Genomic DNA, 19566 nt, shown 5'->3' with positions numbered 1-19566 from the left:
CACATACTGTTGGGAAATTTAATCTCCAACAGTGCATCATATTTTCAAACTAATTGGTTTTGTGACTAAAATCTGATAAGACACTATCTTGCAATGGGATCAGTCCAATCGCGATACAACGATCTGCCACTCAAAGTGTATGTCATCCATGGGCATAGTGAAGGGGTGGCTAATGGCCCTTTCCCTACTTCTTACCCCTTCTACTTCTGCCCCCCTTACTCAGACCACACCCATCTTCAAACCCAGCCTTCATTTATATCTCAGCTACATCTTGAAGGGTTGTGATGTTATCTTGAGTCCACGCCTTGCTCCTCCACAGCTTCACCCATGAATCTATGGGCTTCACCCTCACGTCCAAATATGGTCATCTCTGGCTCCAAAAAACAACATGGCCGAAACAAGATGCTAAACTTGATGTTTCAAAACTGCAATCCACAAACCAATGGGTGACGTCACGGTAGCTCTGTCCATTATTATAAGTCTATGCATAAATACTCAACTACTTTGGTAGTTCCTGCAACAATAGGTGCCACTAAGGTGCTAGCCTACTGTTCAGGCTAAAGATGGAACGCTCTGCGATGGAAAATTATGTCATGTCATCAGTCTGAACTTATCAACACCAATCAAGCAGGCTTACTCTGTCCTAATTAAAGGACTTAAGACTTAGACCAAGAAGAAGAACTGCCGCAATGAACCCACATGTTTATCAACAGTGAGCCAGTTGAGATGGTGGAGAGCTTCAAGTATCTTGAGATCGCCCTTGACAGTAAACTCAGTTTTGATCATCACACTAACAGCATCAACAAATGCTGCCGTCAGAGGCTTTCCGCCATCTGGAAAATCAGGGCGCACTCAGTTTCACCTCACTTTCTGCTCCACCTGTACAGGAGCATCATAGAACCCATCCTTCACATGCTCACTGTGCTCACTGTCACCAACAGGAACAAACTCCTCAGAATTGCACACAGTCAATGCTTCCCAAAGTCAGGGATGCTTCCTTAGGATGGGTCCTTCTGGAGTAAGCAAGATTCCTTTCTTGTATTCGGTGAACACACATTGAAACACGCTAGTGAGTGCCCAGGTGTGTGTCATTGAAGAGGCCCTGCCTTGAGTTCCAGTAAATCATGCAAAGAGAATTGTGGGTAAATCATGCCCGCTGAGGATATACACACGCATCCTTGAAAATTCTCTGAGGAAAGGACTCTGTCTTCAGTAGAATTGGAAGTATCTTTGACATTGGAATAGCCCTTCAGTGGGATTTGATGATGTAGCCCCCTTGAAATTCAGCCTTCTAAGGATCCTCTCTTGAGTTTGAGAAGCACCAAATGCCTCTGAAATCACTGGTCTCCCTACTCCCACCCTCCCAGCCCTTATTGATACTGCAATCACATGCAAAGCACTCACCATAGCACACAGCCCCAGCCACTCCCTGAACTCATGCTCTACTCTACTCCCATCTGGCTGCAGATTCAGATCTCCGATTTGTAAAAAAAGCATACTTCCGTAAGAGCTTCGTGTCCCCTGCCATCACTGCCCTCAATAACCTGCAGCAATAACACCCAGTGGACTCATGTTCTTGTAACTTTTCCTTGTAGCTATGTTTATTGTGACTTCATCGTTGTCTAGAGACAAATTTCTTCTAAAAGAGGACTCTGCACATTATTTATGGGGTGTCAACTCATTTTAGTTTATGGGCCATACAGCCCAATTTGATCTCAGTAAAAACCATTGTATAATAACATTTAGGTAACAACACCTCTAAACTGTCAATTTATTTGAGCATAAAGAAGCACATTCTGAAAATGTTCATCCATTTACAAAACAGACGATGAACAGCTGGAGATGTCTCAAGAAAAATGAGGGCAATTTCAACAAAATGTCTCAGTTTTCCCACATTCAGTCAGTCGACTGCTGCCTGTCATTACATGTGCATTTTACTGCACATTTGGAGTAGTAATGCTGCCATCACCACATCAAATTTAAGTGGATAATATCTCTATAATATATCTTTACATATGACCACAGTATGTATTATTTGTTCTTTTAAAAAACTGTATTCTGATCAGGGTGAAAAATCCTCTGAAGCAGCATTTTAAATAATGTATGCTACTCACTGGCACCTCTTACCCTTCAGTGCGTCAATATTAGGTGTGCAAATTTTGACCCTTTTGTGGGCCAGTTCTGGGCCACAGGCAGTATGTTTGACACCCTTGCTTTATACCCTTTTACAGTTTTACTGTCAAGGTCCCATCACACAGTGCAGACAGAGACCCAGAAACCATCCAGGAGGCCCAGTCTGATATTACAACATGAATCCACGTTTTATGTGCGCCAATTAGTTTGTGATAATTTAATTATAAGTTCATTTATTTAGAAATATGCACCATGGGAACGATGTAAACTAGCTGATATTATAATTTGGTGGTGCAAATTCCTTTATAAAATGTATAATGAATCAAACCACTGACAAACTGACAGTGAAATTTAGGCTTTTGGGCCCCTGGGACTCTGGGGCCTCAGGGAATAGCCTGTTTTGTAGTCTAACTTTGACTCCAATGTGGTGGAGTGAACTGTAGGCTATCTGAATGAACCACACTGAATTTTAAAAAGAAAGAAGAAAAGATCATGTTGCACCAACAGTGATTTAATAAATCCAAAAGCCAGGAAATAGATACAAGGACATTTCGTGTGTGTGTGTGTGTGTGTGTGTGTGTGTGTGTGTGTGTGTGTGTGGGTGAGAGAGAGACAGGAGAGAGAGAGCGATCATGTGATGAAGGAGTGAGCCTGACTGTGAGACACACACACGGTGAAGGCTACGTTCACACAAACCTCACACACACACACACCGTCTCATGACTGCTGCTCCCGAAACCTGAACGACGCGTCGCGCGGGCGGGGAAACAAGCACCGGTACGTTGCTGACTGTCGCTGCTGCCCCGGGGAGCAGGAGGGGAAGCATCAATGCCTCCAGGTTCCCTCTCACATATCGGCCTGGACCTGTTCTCCTCCTCCGGCCTCCTGCGCTGAGATAATGAAAGGATGGCCGAGCAGCGATGCGGGGACCACGGAGGGCTGACGGATGATGCTGCTGCAGCGACACACCGAGATGAGCAGCAGCATCACAACACGATGAATCCCACGGAGGAAGCAGGACTGGAGGGTCTCTCTTTGGATGAGATACTGAGGCTTTATGGCCAGCCCATCAATGAGGAGCAGGCTTGGGCGGTGTGTTATCAGTGCTGCAGGACGCTGGCGAGGGCACACCGGAGAAAGAGCTCCTCCGCTGCCGCCGGAGCATCATCAGCGGCGGCTCTGAGGAGGATATCCGGACCGGGGGATGTTAGGATACAGAAAGACGGGTCTGTGAGGGTGGAACACCAGAGCTGTGAAGGTAAAATATTATGTAAGACTGAGTGCGCCTAAAGCTGCTCCGATCTAGGCCAGGCCATCACTTGCGTTTCAAATAATGGAGCTGAGGTGTTGTGATTGTCCTTATGTAAAGACTTAAATAAATAAGATGGCACATACCTTACAGAGACACTTGGGTAACCTATATTCCCATATAGGAATGTAATAGCACTGTAAAGTGGCATCACAGAGCAATAATGTCACTATAAATAAAATGTGTAGGCCCACACATATTTCCATCTGCACGTGTGGAGGCTTTCTACATGTTTTTCCTGATCAGGTGCTTTATTTGTACCTCAGGATTAGTTTTTAATCTGCAGCAGAACAACAACAACCAGGCTCCACAACACATGACCCCTGTCACTGCTAAACAAAGAGACCCCTGCTGCTCTCACTTTCATGGCTATAGTGCTTTCACTGATTTTCACTATCCCTCCTCACTGAAAGCACGTGTGCGTGTGTGCATCATGTGGTCCCATCTCATGGTTAAAGCCTCTCAGACTGTTTGCCACCTCATATCAGATCAGTGTGGTTGTTCTGCCTCATCTGATTAAAGCATGTGATTACAAGCTGAAATGTGCATGATAGGATCAAGGTGTGGGTCCATGCCTGTGTGTGTGTAAACAGAAAAGATGATGGTTCACCCCTGCACATGCCTTTCTTCGTCGGTGTAGATTTCTGGGGTGACACAGAGGACATGTCCCCCTAAATATTTTAAACATGTGCACTTGTCCCCTCCAATAAAAACATGAAATTAACAGACTAAGACTTGTATTTTGACCACATTAATGACATTTACACCATAAAGACACAAATTGGTGCATAGAAGTTCACCAGAATGCAGGTGTTTAATGCTCAAATGTCTCTGGTGGAGGACCCCCAAACCCCCACTTTAAAATGGGCCCCCCCCCCCCCCCCCCCGCAATGCTGAAACAAAACCTACACCCCTGCCTAACTTTATGGCCTGATGTAGCTGATCCTAACTATCTGCAGCATGGGAGCTTCTGTTGATTACAAATGAAATTAATGAGGTGTGATAAAAAAGAAGAGTTAAAGCCCTGCTGGTATGGCAGTGTTTCTATTGCCAAGCTGAAAATATCCAAGAAAGTGAGAGGAGGCAGTGGTGGCAGCATATAGTGTACAAAATGAAAAATCACTGCAATATTCTGGAAACATCCCTTTAGGGATTTACACGGTGTCTGTGGGGCTGTACAGGGCATTTATAGTGACATTATTGTACTTCATGGTAATTTGTGTCTCATATGGGAGAGTTAAAGTGTTTCTGTGGTATTTGTCCTGTATCCCAGTTACTACAGATCTTTTTAACAACCAGGATTCAGAACAAAATAGAAAACACTGCCTGCCATGTGATGTGTGTGTTGCTACAGTCGATGGGTGTGTCTATGAATGATAACATGCTCTTAAACCAAACACATTACAGGGTCTTGTCAGACCGAGGCCTTGCATGTTCAGTGTGTGCTGTGATCACATCTGCTGATACACAGAGTGCAGAGCAGACTGACTAAATGCCCATCTATCTATATCTGTCTGTAATGGATTATACCTGAGGGCCGGAGGGATGTGCTCTTAACTCAGCTACACACACACACACACACACACACACGATACCGAGCACTGCTCAGTCAACATTTTGGCCCTTGATTTAATCAATCCACCACATGCTTTTGTCTAATCAACTTTTATGAGGGAATCTGAGAGGCACAGCTGTGATGATGATGCTGGTTTTGGCCTGTAGGTCTATATGCTTAGAATGAATGGGCTATTTTTAGGAGCATGGAAGCAACCATTGGAGAGGGGAGTCCAGGCTTTTATCCCTCGGTTGCTCATGTAATGTCATGTGGAAATGTATGGGAATGTGTTGAATGGTTGTAGTTAAGCTTGTGTTTTGGCATTTGCATTCCCACTATGTTATATTTTTGTTAATATTGCTTCATGTGGCTATTTCACAAATGAACATCTCACCATGTCCTTTACATCCTACACCAAATGTGCAAAATATTATACACACTCAGTCTTTACATGAACCACACAGATAAGGTGAGACCCATCATCCTATACACTGTAAACTGTATTTTAAACATGTATCCATCAATGTTAGGTTGGACTTCGCAATATATCGATATTGTATCGATATAATGATATGAGACTAGATTGGATATAGTAATATCATAAATGTTGTCTTCTCTCGTTTTTAAAGGATGTATTACAGGGAAGTAGGAGTTGGAATCACTGGATGCACCAAGATATGATATTATAAGTTAGGATACAATATTATTGCGATTTTAAACATTTAGCTATATGCTGCGTTTTGCAATAGCATATATTGTAAAGGAACACTTTGTCACATAATAGTGGACTGAAAAAGCAGCTGATTTTAGTTTTGTATTAGGCTACCAAAAGTTTAATTTGTATCTGCAATACTGATTATGTATATATGAAAACAAGTTGATGCGTGCCATGCAAAATATTGCAATACATTATTTGCCTTTACTGACTTAGGGCCTGTGCCAACATAGTGTTTCTCTTTGGCAGAAAAGTGGTGGCAATGCACTGGGGTGTGCTTCATCCCAGCGATTCAGCATCTTTTTTGATGACACTATGTTAACAGGGGGTTTACTACACACCTAATAAGCTTGTACAAGATATCACTGTATCAGTACAGTTATAAAATCATAACACTCACCAGCAATATTCAGTGTTGAATGCCAATCTGCCCCCACAAATGAGCTTTTCTGTGTTATGATTGTTTTTGTCCAACATGTCAAACAGCTTGGATAGACACTGCCATATGATTGGTTGCCTGAAAAGGAGCGACAGAGACATCACAAGTGTCTTTCTGAAAAGTTCAGAGATTTTCAACTAGAAGCGCTCATGGCGCTCATGCTCTGAAAAAAGATGCTTGTTGCAGCACCTTTTCTGGAAGCGACTGCATAAACTCTCACTGGGAACAAATGAAAGAAGACGTTGGCACTCAGAAAAAAAAATGTAATGTGAACACAGGCCCTTAGTCATTATATCCACATTATTGGGGATTATTTATTTCGTGAAAGCACCAGTAGTCAACCCTACAATATCGTCACAATATCAATATCATCAGTTGAGGTATTTGGTCAAAAATATTGTGATATTTGATTTTAAATGACTATTTTCATTGATTGACGCCAATATCAATATTTGGATATATTTTTTAAATGTCATTTCTATTGTTTCGAATTAGTTGCCTCATAATCTTTATGCAAACCCTGCGACAGCTTCATAAGTACATCTTTCTTAGGTCTAAGTAATTTGGGAGTGTTGTGATCAGTGCAACCACACAAATGGTTTCAGTTTGCAGGATAATTTTCTGGTCTAATTGCCACTTATCTGTGCTGTTCAGCGCAGGCTCTCTCTCTCAGATTCACAAGCCCAAGCCGACAAAGACATTTATGTAAATAATGAGATAAATATGTGGCAAAGGTTTTAGGGATTTAGGACCTCTAAAGCTCTCAACTGCTAAATTGACCTGAAGTTGAATCCAGACAGGGTTAGTTTTAGACCCGGTTGTCACTCAAAACCAAGTCCTCCTTGTATTCTTCCCCTCTGCAGTTTATCTGGGGCACCTGACACGTTGCATTATATCCATACACACTGTGAAAGCAGGACACACACTGTAAATTTCTTTGTATCATGCCTAGACTTTGATGAACAGATCTATTTTCATACTGTTATGGCATTAAGAAAGCTCAATCGATTATCTGCAGACACACACATCACACTGGTGACTCTCCTTCTCTTTACAGCAATGTTGCATTCAAACCTGCTGATGCAAGTTAGGGTCATGAAATGATGTCAGAACTGTTGTGACGTTGCATTACTGCGTGTTACAATACAAAACAGCCATTTGTTAAGAGGGTCATCTGTTAGCAGGCTGTTTGTTCATGAAGTAAAAGCTGGGCAGCTGTAGCCTGGAGATACATTTAAGTGGGTCTTCTTCTTGAAGGGAGTACATTCATGCAACAGTGCCTCTTGTCATCTTGTCACATGCTACTTAAACCACCAAGGTAATTAGAATGAAACAGAGCTTTTATTAAAGCTGGTTTGCATAATGAGAGCACAGAGCACTTTCTCTGAAATTGGTTTAATAAGGAAGAGAAAATGTAATCACTGATAACTAAGCTACAAGGGTAAGACCACGGAGCAAAGTGTGTGATAGCAAAATATAATCCCTACATTTAAAATTCCATGATATAGCAGGTTTTCCCTTAAACCTGCTCTAGGCTTAAAGTATAACGCTATGGTGTATTATTCCTCTAGTCAATTTGATTTAATTAAGAAAACCAACTATGAATTGATCCAACATTGTTCCCAAAACTATTATCAGAATGCATCACAGTGAGCCACACCACTGCACTGGGTTACATGTTCTTTCATCACCATGAACGCACACACTTTATTTTGAGTCAATCCCACATACACCATCCTGCTTTTTGGAAATGCTCAGGGGCACTTTAAAGATGTATTAATCCTCAGATAAAAATAGTCCCTAACAAATGCACAGTTTACTCCTGCTTGAGTAGCATTTGCTATAACCTACAGTGCCCAGCTGTTTTAGAAAATTACTGAGCTCATTTTAGAAATGTAACAATGTAATTGTAACTTTTATATTTTTACCCACATATGTAATATTTTTGTGCAAAGGACCTTACATGTGTCTGCTATGACGAACCCCTTAAAGCAGGGTACGTCAACATTTTTTAGGCCAAGAACCCTTTAGCTCAAAGAGAGACGGAGCAGGGACCCCCTACTATATACAGTGTATAAAATAAAGTTGTGCTTAAGAGAATTCCCAGAAAATATATATATATATATTTTGGTCTCCTCTAGTTCGTGCTTGCCTGTAGCAGCAGCAGATGTTGCATGGCTAGGTGCATTAGCCTCACCCTCAGCACTTTTGCTGTTGGTTTCTGAGGTAGACGGTGTGTCAGAGTCTCTTGCTCAAAAAGTTACAGAACAATCCCAAGAATGTCCGTACACTTGGAATAATGACACAGCTAATTACCAATATGTTTCACTAGTATGTAAATGTTAGCTAACTAGCTCACCTTGCCATCATGGATAAGTGATGCACAGTAATTTAGCACTAGCTAGCTCACATGATTGCACAATGATTCATGGATAACAGTTAGCCTATCAGTAATGCCGGTACTGTAAATTATGAATAGGCTGATTTATCTTAGCAAAAAATATGTTTTGAAAAACCTAAACTTAAATTAAATGAAAACTTTGATGAAATGGTCACACAATAATTTGGCGGACCCCTGCCATAGACCCAGGACTTAAAGTTTTTCAATAGAGAACACAAGTTGCGAGAAATTAAACAGAAAGTGGACACTGATGGTACAGATGAAGTGCATGCGAGTCCTAATTGTAACAGTGTGAACCAGGGTTGTGACACATCTAAAAAATGGCATTAAACAAACAGATCAATAATTAGTCAAGCAACTACTTTTAGGTTGAATTCATATCAAATTCCTACCTTCAGTAGGAAGGAATAGACTTAGGGCTGAGTCCTACAAACAGCGTGCAATAGCTGGACAGTATGATGTGGAGTAAGGTATTGTTTGTTTTTGTCTTTTCACAGGATTTGTGGGTTATAAAAAGACTGGCCTTATCCTTTGAGGCTTCAATATGAGCCTGAGAGTTGCATGTTATCATTTGTGGACATGTTTTGTTCCTGATTAGTTTTGGTTTTAGAGTAAAAGCATGAAAAAAATCTTTGTGCTGTAGATTGTTGAAGCTAGATTTATCTTGATGAAACTGGAGTTCTCACCCCTTCCTGTTTGTGGTGATTTACAGTCTCCTGTGGCCTGAGATTTTCCCATCAGTGACAAATAATGTATGACATCTGAAATTAGTCATCTCAGCTGCTCAGTCCCTACTTCTGAGTTAGCAGCTGTACAGAGTAGGTTGATGCATAAATGAAAATGACTGCCCGGATCCAGAGACAATGTACATCTCACATGATATTTATATGATATTCAGACACAGAATCAAAAGAAATGCATGACTTTGATGTTGATGGCTAAGATCACCATCACATGCTTAACCCCTTTAAGTCAAACATACAACATTTCAGTACTGTAACTGAACAGTGTTACCTATGTAACCATGCATGTGTACATAAGCTGCTTTATGCTTATATGATTACATCTGCTGCTTTTCAAAACACTGCTTTCTTGTTTTCCTGCAGGTAAATACAGCCCTTGCACAACAACAGAGGTGAGTAACTCCACTGTAGTTCTATTGTTCTTATTGTATTTCATCATCACGTGTTTACAGAGGCAATTTTTATTTTGCTCACTATGATTTAGCAATGTTTACCTCATGTTTTTGACATGCAATCCAGTTGCTGGGTGATAAAAAGATAAATACACACGCATGTTTAAAATTAGAATTTTGCCCACATTCATGGATTAGTTTGGTCGTAACTAGTTTTGAAACCTTGTTTGGAATGAAAAACTCACAGGCTGGGAACCTCCAGTGTTTCTGGAAAGGAACCAGTCGGTCAATTAACAAGATATTTATGAAAGGAAACATGGTTGCACAGGGAGAGGTAATGGCAGACTTAACCACAATATCAGCATTATTTCCTTTTTAAATATTTACCCTCCACAGTTGGTTACATTAGCTAGTTACAGTAAAAGAGGGCAGCCAGCCACAACAACCAAGATAACATTAAGATTAGAGTGGGCACTCTGCAGGATTATTTCAAGTGAAACCAGTGTCAGATAGTGCTTTGGTTGAAACTGTCATAAGTCATGGGTGTGTGGTGTGTTAATCCTCATGCTCTCGATGCAGCTGCTGTGGGTCTCCTGCTGCTTAAACTAATACCTTTAATAAATTAAACAAGTTCAAATGTATTTTTTTCCCAATAGGCAGTTGGTTCCGGTGGAAGCCTTAGGCTTAACATTGAATAGAAAATACCTTCAGAACAGCAAAACAAACACTAGACAGTCTCCAATGCATTTACATCATCTGTCATCACATTTTGATGTCATGAACCAATGACCAGAGGATGGGGTATAAGCCAAGTAGAGTCCCGCAGGGGTGTTGTTTATTTGAAGCCCCATTACCATTTACCTTTGGGCGGCTGTGGCTCAGAGGTAGAGCAGGTCGTCCACCAATTGGAAGATCAGCAGTTTGATCCCTGGCTCTTCCAGTCTGCATGTTGAAGTATCCTTGAGCAAGATACTGAACCCCAAATTGCTCCTGATGATGCTTCCATCGGTGTGTGAGTGTGTTAAAACCTGGGTAGCAGGTGGCACCTTGTATGGTAGCCTTGGTCACCAGTGTGTGAATGCATTAGAGTGAAGTTACTTTTGTGAACTTGAAAATGTTCTAGCTGTTCTATTATTTGCCCTTACTCAATTAGTCATTATGTCCACATTACTGATGATTATTTTTAAAAAATCCTATTTGAAAATATCCTAACATAAATATTTTGTGACAGCACCAATAATCAACCCTGTAACTTCATCACAATGTTGTTATCAAGGTATTTGGTTCAAAATATTGTGATATTTGTTTTTCTCCATATTGACCAGCTCTCCTCCTGCCTGGTTTCATACTTAAATTACAGACATCACAGTAGTATTAATATTGTCATGTGTTTTTGGGCAAGAAATCAAATAACTCTTCTCTTAACATAGCCTCCTGGGTCCTGACAATTCATTTTTGTCCTCTGTGGAGGACATTAGTCTAACTAGTGTAACTCAAGTATTCTTTATGTTATCCATTTGGGTCAAATTGTCTTCTGAAGAGGACATCCAGGGCTTTCTAATGATGTAGACATTATGTGGGTGGGGTTAACAGGGCAAACACGCACCCTTTTCAAAATGGGTGCCATTACGTTTTCCTCGTTTTTTGCTGCCAGAGTGGTAATTGATCATTTTCTGGCAAAAATTATGATTATTTTTTTTTTATATTTAATTAGTTTCCTGAATATAAGGGTCTTAACTTTAATTTAGAGAGATTTCAGAAATCCAGAGGAATTTTAACCTTTTCAAAATACACCTCTTATTCAATGTCCTCTGTAGAGGACATCAGGACTTAGTACCCCGTCTTTTAACCAGTTTCCATGATTCAGCAGGCAGAAGGCCATTAAGGGGAATGACGTTTTTTTCTCATAATTTCTAATGCATTTTAAAGGTTAGTCAGTGTGAAAGCAGAAATTTGGCTTGGAGTGAGACTCTGAAGTAAGCTCTATTTCCTTTAAACAATAACAATTCTTGCTGAGAGTGTATTCACACATACAATAGTATCTATAAAGCTTCACTCCACTGTTCTTTACCCTTCTTAGGCTACCACATACAATAAAGTTTACCTGGTCTTTGGGGTCTGTCACATAGGGGTCATAGGTCAAACTATGGGGCTACACATCACTTCTTATTGCCTGGGCGAGTGTTAAATGACCACATAGCAAGCATTACACCTCATCACATCATAGATAGTGAGGGATGAGTGCAGTTGGACCACTAAGGCCCTTAAACCCAGTGGTACAGGGTACCAATCCTGCACCCTGACTGCAGCGTCAGACCCATTGGTATAGCTATTAAGAATACACTCTGTCTTGCTACAGCTATCCATCATAGTGTTAAGCATTGAAGACAGCCACATAATAATTCCAGGGGAGTAAAAATCCTTTGTAGCTCATATATTTAGAGATAAAGCATAAAATACCCCATAGTCCCATTGTAACTCAATTGAAACTCATTGACTAACTCTGGAAATTTAAGACCTGACTAAGTCCTGATGTCCTCTACAGAGGACATGTGATAAAAAATAAATAAATAATACTTTGGATTTTTTTTTTTTTTGATGCAAAATGTTTCTTTCAAGTCTAATACTTAAATTACATAAAACAAATCTTGATATCAAAACTTTTTTCTTCTGGGTCCCAGGAGGATTTTGTTGTATTGTTGATGTATGGCAAACAGAAGGGCCACAGTACAAGATAATGGCTCTCATTGGGTCTAATACACACAGTAATAGTGTTTTATTAGCATAGCTGTAAGTAGTTTATGTTATGGCTGCTAGTTATACATTTACAGATTATTCTGACAAGACAAAAGACAAAAGATGTCAGCATGGAAGACAATTCCACGGCATGTAACCCATCCTCCCTTCTCCGAGCATCTTCACCCAGTCATTTTCTCCACCAGCCCCACAGCTCCCAGCTGGCTCCTCGGATTGACTGGTAGGAAATGTCACCCAGCAAGGCCTCCTGTTTGATGACAGTACTGGGAGCAGTTTCAGACTTAATTAAATGGCTGCTTCAAATTATTCCTCCTCCACACACTCTCTCCATGCTCCCATCAGCTGCTGTTAATTGTTGTGATAATAGCTTGTGGAAATAGGTCTTACAGCATGGAGGGATTAGCTCCTCTGCTTCTGCCTTTTAGCAGTGTCTTGCTTGAGGTTGTAGATGGAATAATTTTAGCCTGCATGGATCTCTTTGCTGTTGCTCTGGCTAGTGGATGCTGTCAGAGTGTTTGATGAATTCAAAGCTAATAAATGGTTTGGGTCTGAAAGTATTTTGTATCTGTGATGTTGCTCACTGACTGAGGATCTCTGCCCAGTTCAGTAGAGGGAGTGTGCAGTAGTTTTCAGGGGGCTCTGGAGTTGGATTGCTGCGTAATAGGGCTGCGATAACAGATGGACAGCGAATAACTTAAGCGCACACACATGAACATACACACACACACACACACACACACACGGATCACTGTAGATGCAGAGAATGTGAAACTGTATAGACAAATCTCTGCTAAGCAGCTTTGCACCAGAAATGAGTTCTCACAATACAGTGTGTTACAGACTGGCTGACAAAACTACTGGCAAGTTGTTGGAGCTACTTGATGCTTGACTGCATTAAATCCTGTGGCAGAGGCATTCTGCTAGCGTACAGTGTGGAATTAGCCCAAAGCTGGATGAACAGGAACACATGTGTAGTCATAGCTGAAACACATTATCTGCACATGGCTTCAAACAGCGGGAACTCTAGCAAATGATGCGGCTGTGAATGTCAGATGATGCTGTTTTCTTTGGAGCCAGTGAACCAGGCTCCTGGCAAGGCTCTATGTGCAGTAACCACTATTGCTAAGTGCACTGGAAATCAATGCTATTTGTGCTTTGTATTCTGTTAGTCAAATGTGACAAGTCTGTCCTTTAGCAACACATTTCCACCTTTTTATATGCTAGCGTTTGCAAAGAATTTGTTGGTGACCCCTGTAGCCATGCGAGCTAGACCCTCTTGGTCCCATGATATATTACCTCACAGATCAGTGGATTATCGCTTCCCACCCCCTTCTGTCAAAGTTTAACTGGGCATGCCCCATGCTCTCTTAACGTCTGAGCTTTGAAGTCTAGGAAGGGATTAGAGTTTAACGTCAGATTCAGTGTTTAATGTAAACAGAAAATTAAGCCAGGCGATGTGAAAGTGTTTGGCAGGAGGATCATTTGCTTTTATGTGTGCAAGGAAAGAGAAATAGCAAACACAGAAGGGAGGAAGAGATTCTCTCTGTGCTGTACATGAACCTCTGTACGTCTACCAGACAAACCAAAGCAACCGTGCTCAGTCTTATGACTGTCAGAGGTCACAGCAGCATAGTCAGGCGTGAGATTGTGAGAAAGGAATCTCAGTGTTTGTTTGTGTCTGAGAGGAAGTAACCCACACTAATGTCATCAGTTATTCAATGGGCAGATTGATTTTAATAATTTCACATTAGTAGGCTTGGTAGATGAGGAGTTGTGTATTCCTCCACTTTTATAAATCTTGATCTTAGGAAATGTCTGATCTGGAGGATGGCCCTGACAGATTGTTGGATGGATTTGATAGAACACAAGATATTCTTCTATATCTGAAAAAAGAATATTACCATTATTTCATTTCTTAGTTTTAGAGAATTATGAGGCCATATATTTCGCCAGTCAAACTTTGCAGTTACCACAGTTATTTTGCTCTGGCGCTCTTCATGTCCTCTATAAACACAAATGTTTTTAGATTATTTAATTGAAATAAAATACCTATTTGTGCAATCCCATGTTTTGCCATGATGGAAAATACATACAGCATGCTTAAATTGGGTCCCCTGTCCTCATGACTTTGACAATCCCCTCACTTGTACTATGCACTTTGTCTGCACTTTGGTTTAGTGCTAATTGGCAAATGACAACATGCTAACAGACTAAACCAAGATTGTGAACATGATAAAAATTACACCTGCTAAAGAGCAGCATGTGAGTATTGCCACTGTGTAAGAATGCTGATGCTAACATTTAGCTCCAAGCCCTCCCTAAGCACATGCTCAAAGGGCTTCTTAGCATGGCTGACTTATTTATTTCTTTGTCTTTGACTGATGCTCAGTGTGCAGCTTCAGATAAAGGTCCAGTGTGCAGGATTCAGGGACATCTATTGACAGAAATGGTATATAATAGTTTATAATCACCTGAAACTATGAATCGTGTTTTTGTTTCCTTAGAATTTGCCATTTATGTCTACAAATGGAGCCCATCCTTTTCCACAGAATCTGCCATGTTGCTTATACAGTAGCCGAGAACGAAAGAACCAAACACTGGCTCTAGATGGGACCATTCAGCCACTGTAGTTCTCCTAAACGGCGATGTTTTAGTTCACCACTAGATACCACTAAATCCTACACACTGGGCCTTTAAACAGTTGCGACTTCAGTGGTACTTCTAAGGGGTTATTGAAGGATGAGTAAGTGTTCTTGTCTCATCAAATTTTGTGCAGTTGATCTCACTTTTCTCCTATTGTTTTTATCTTCATAGAAAAATATAGTCATATTTTCTGTTAGATTTCAATATCTTTGAACGTGTAGGTGAAGCTGGATGGCTGCAAAGATCGAGAATCAGTTTACTCATTTTGACTTTTAGTTACAGTATGTCTTAGTTTATGGAGCTAGAGTTAATGGGTTGTGCATCACTTAATCTTTATGTGGGAGAAACTATGAGACTGAACTGCTCATTAGTGTCACATTTAGAAATCCAGGATATGTTGTTGAAAATTCAAATGAAACGGCAGCAGATGGACTAACACTGAGCCAACATTCCTGGCCTTTGATGTCAGAAAGGTGTAATAAATAATAAAGGATGTCTTGTTGAAAGAGCTTAAAAAGTAAAATTCCACCTAGCTCACTTCCTGTTTACTTTCACTGCCATGACCTAATTCATGTGAACCCACTAATGGGTAAATATAAATGTTTCAAATCCCCGCATTGTTTCTAAAATCCCTTAATTCTGACCAGTTTGTGCTGATTCTGGTAATCCTCTGCTGGTTGGCTAACAGTGATTGATGGAACGCTTTTGCATATTAGAGAGCAGATCTCATAGATTTCAGTTTCAGCGTTTAATTAGCACAATTGGCTCTGGTGTTTGGTCTGTGAGAATCACACAAAGCTATATAACTAAAACGAATGTGAGTCACAGTCTCTGACAGCTGGCGTCTTTGTCAGAGTCCACTAAATATGCATAGCCGACTATAACATCGCACTGCCAGATCCATAGACCACCAGCCTCCTCGCCACATGTGATCCTCCCTGACCTTCCTCAGTCAGACAGTGATCTCATCAGCTTGTTTTTCCGTCATCCTGTCATTCATGCATGGATTTCAATTCTACCATCCATCTCAGTAAATTTGCAACACATTCCAAAGCTGGATTTCATCATGTGTATTGATAATTACTGCAGAAACAATGAGTTGATCAATTGAATAGTGAAGCCACAGAAAATGAATCAACAGTTTGATAATGTAGTTGTCTTTCCAGCCCTTTAGCAAGACAAAAATCCAAATTGGTTCAAGCTCCTTAAATGTGAGGATATGACACTATTAAGTTTGAATATAGCCAAACTTTAAATAGAATATCGTTTCAAACGTTGGTTGGACAAAAATGAATTACAAAATACATTTAAAAAAGGGTACATTTCAGCATTTTGGGAAATGCGCCTTCTTGCTTTATTTATTTATATTTTTTTTTCTGCTGAGGACTTAGATGATGAGATCGAAACCACTCTGATATCCCACTGGTCATTGTGGAGCCAAAGCCAATTTTGTCATCACCATGAGGTTTCTAGGCAACCAGCTGACACCTCAGGGAGTGTCTGTTCTCAGCCAAGAAATAGTCTGGCACATACCACAATGTAAATCCACAAATGATTGTTTTTACACTTTGGGTTTTTGTACAGACTAAACAAACATGTTGATTAGTGAGATTTAGAGATGTTGAAAGGCAGATTTTGTTCCCTCAGGACAGAGCCAGGCTCGCTGTTTCTCTTTTTGTGCTAAGCTAAGCTAAATGGCAGCTGGGTCCAGCTTCATATTTAAAATGCAGACATAATCTATGCCATTGTATTGAGTAACAGACAAGGAAAATGATTAGCTGCAGCCCTACCATCGATGGTGTACAATATATATACATTTAATGTGCTTTGAATCCTTAAGTACATTCTGCTGATAATACTTACATACTTTTAAAGTGCAGTTTGAATTTGGACTTATACTTGTAGTGGAGTATTTAATTCAGTGTGATATTACTTGTACGTAAGTAATAGATCTGAATACTTACAGTGCTGTCATTATATTAAACAATTTTTAGGGTAGTGACATGTAAATAATTTTAAACAGTTGCCTTTAATTTATCTTAAAAGAGTTGCTCAATCCTAATTTTGATGTAGCCTACTGTAGTTGTACCGGACTTCACACTGTAGAGAACTGCATGTTATATACAGTAAATGCATGGCAGCAGACACCTGGCCATATTAACCCACAGAGTCCTATTACATCATTTGTAATGTACTAATTAGGGCAAAGGCTAGACATGACATGTACTCTTATCAACATTAGACTGTTGTCATATCATATCCTACTGGTGTTCAGTTCTTGTACATGAGGTGATGTACTACAGTGAAATTTAAACGGATCAGAAACTGACACCTGGACTCAATATTCAGGTGTCCCATTTTGAAGTACTCTTATCTGTTTCGTAAAAACCTGCATTGTCCCTCTGGGATAATAGTAGACATGTACAGTAGGTGAATGGTAGATGGATATTGGCTGTAGGTTGAAGACAGGGACCCTGAATGTGCTATGGCACTGTGTTTGTGGAATATGCTCTCTCTAAACCCAGTCTGACTTATTATAAAGCCTTAGTCATTTAGACTAATGAAAAGTTCAGGTGAGGTTATGAGGTGATTGCAGGACAACAGTGATTAAGTGGCTGCGGGAAACAATGTTAAAACATTTCCCTGTGCGTCACAATGGTTTTTATTTTGGCCCTTCGGCCAGCTTGCCTCCACTCCGTGACAGGAATGCTGAAATTTAAGCCAAGCTGTTTGATGTTGTTCTCCCCTGTGATGATGGCCACTGCTGCACTTTGCAGCACCGGCAAATCTCCGTCGGTTGACATCTTCATCCTCTCCCCACTTTTTTCCTTTTTCTTCATCTTTTTTTCTTCTCTCCTCCCCTTCCTCCATTCCATCCCATCATTCTGCTCGGTCACCTGGAAGCCTGGGAAACAGTCGGGGAGATTTCTAAGTGGACTGGAGGCTTGTTTGCTTTAGCCTGCCTTCATGTCCAGACACCTCACAGTCACAGGGAAAGCTCTTATTTCCTGCAGTCAATGAAAGCATGAGACCGAACATACAAGAAGGTGATGGTTGTAGTATCTACATGCCATTTTCTGTCAGTTTAAAGTGTTTGGCGTACAAAGTGCCAAACTGTAAGACTATTATAATACAAACTTCACAGGAATAGTTAGGATGTTTTGAAGTGGGGTTGTATGAGGTACCTTTCCATTGTCAGTGTATCACGTGCAGTAGATGTCAGTTGGCACACTCCAATTTGGAGAAGCAGGCTGGAGTCCGACCCAGAAGCCAAGCAATGTACTGCTGTGGAGAAGAGCAACAACAAAACATATTTTAGCCACCTAAAAAAACAAAACAAAATCAGCTTAAGTATACGCTGTATTTAGAATATTTTCACTGCTTTACTGTACCGTCAGACAGCGATTTCCAACAGGCAGCTGATGCCATTCTACCACTGTCTTCAGAGCCAGACTCCACTGCAAAAAATTGTGACTTAACATCACTGAACAAAGGAACTTTTGGGCCACCGCTGCCTTGATCAGTTAGTTTGTAAGTGTCATTGTGTGACTTTGGTGTTTAAAGGGTTAGTTTAGGATCACCAAAGTCACACAATAATGCAAACAAATAAACTGATTGAGGCAGCGGTAGACCAGCAACTCCTGTGTTCAGTGAGCCAAAATTACTGTATTTCTGTGGTAGCTTTAATGAGAGCATAGATTGGGCTAAGACTGAGAGGTAAAGCATATTCTCAGAATATCATACACTTAAACAGATACTGATTTTTTTTTCTTTTGGTGGGACTTTTTTTAGGTGGTTAAAATACATTTTGATGCTGCCTCCATTCACAGCAGTACATTGTTTGGCTTCCTTGGCGCCACCCCTGCTGCCTCTCCAAACTGGGGGCATGTTGAAAGACTTAGAATGAATAAGTGCTCTACACAACCCCAGTTAAAAAATCCAAATTATCCCTTTAACTTTGGCTAATATTAAAAAGATGTTGGTGTACACAAGGCTGAACGATTGTGCCATAAAGGTCCAGTGCTGGGTAAAACCAAACACCAAGGAAGTGGATGAAACACCAATAATATATTTCAAAATGCGTCACACTCCTGATGCCTTAAATCTCTGTCAAAAGTTTAATTTACGGCAGCTTCTTCTGCCAGATAAAAAACACATTTTTATCATTGAGTGGAAAAAAATGAGAGCAAAAGAACTGCTAAACCCATTTGCTGCAGCCTTTCATCTGTTTCATCCACTTGTACTTTTGTAGATCAGATATTGTTACAACCTTTGACTGAATTCTTGAAATCGTGGTTTTTAGATAAGCTTCAGATAAGAAATGGGAGCCTGAAAATCCACATGCTTAACACATAAGACCATTAGCTGCTGAGCAGGGCAGATCAGTCCATAGCTGCCACATTTTCTACATTATGCTCTCGCTGTCTGCCGAAGAGGATTTCTTAGTTATAGCCTGAGGTTACGGCAGGTCCCTGGAGG

At 40.6% G+C, this 19566-nt stretch overlaps 1 protein-coding gene across 3 annotated transcripts in view; it reads left to right on the top strand.

Moving 5' to 3' along the window:
• The first annotated feature begins 2834 nt into the window (after positions 1 to 2834).
• spire1b (spire-type actin nucleation factor 1b) overlaps positions 2835 to 19566 on the top strand; it is a 53030-nt gene continuing 36298 nt past the window's right edge. For all 3 annotated transcript variants that reach the window (XM_049584170.1, XM_049584168.1, XM_049584169.1), the window contains exons 1-2: positions 2835 to 3391; positions 9659 to 9687. In XM_049584170.1, coding sequence (XP_049440127.1) covers positions 3040 to 3391; positions 9659 to 9687 — 381 coding nt within the window. In that variant the 5' untranslated portion in view covers positions 2835 to 3039. The remainder of the gene's footprint in view (positions 3392 to 9658; positions 9688 to 19566) is intronic.

The sequence above is a fragment of the Epinephelus fuscoguttatus genome, linkage group LG8, assembly GCF_011397635.1.
Source record: "Epinephelus fuscoguttatus linkage group LG8, E.fuscoguttatus.final_Chr_v1".
In the NCBI taxonomy this organism is placed as follows: Eukaryota; Metazoa; Chordata; class Actinopteri; order Perciformes; family Serranidae; genus Epinephelus; species Epinephelus fuscoguttatus.
This window is presented reverse-complemented; position numbering and strand designations above follow the sequence as displayed.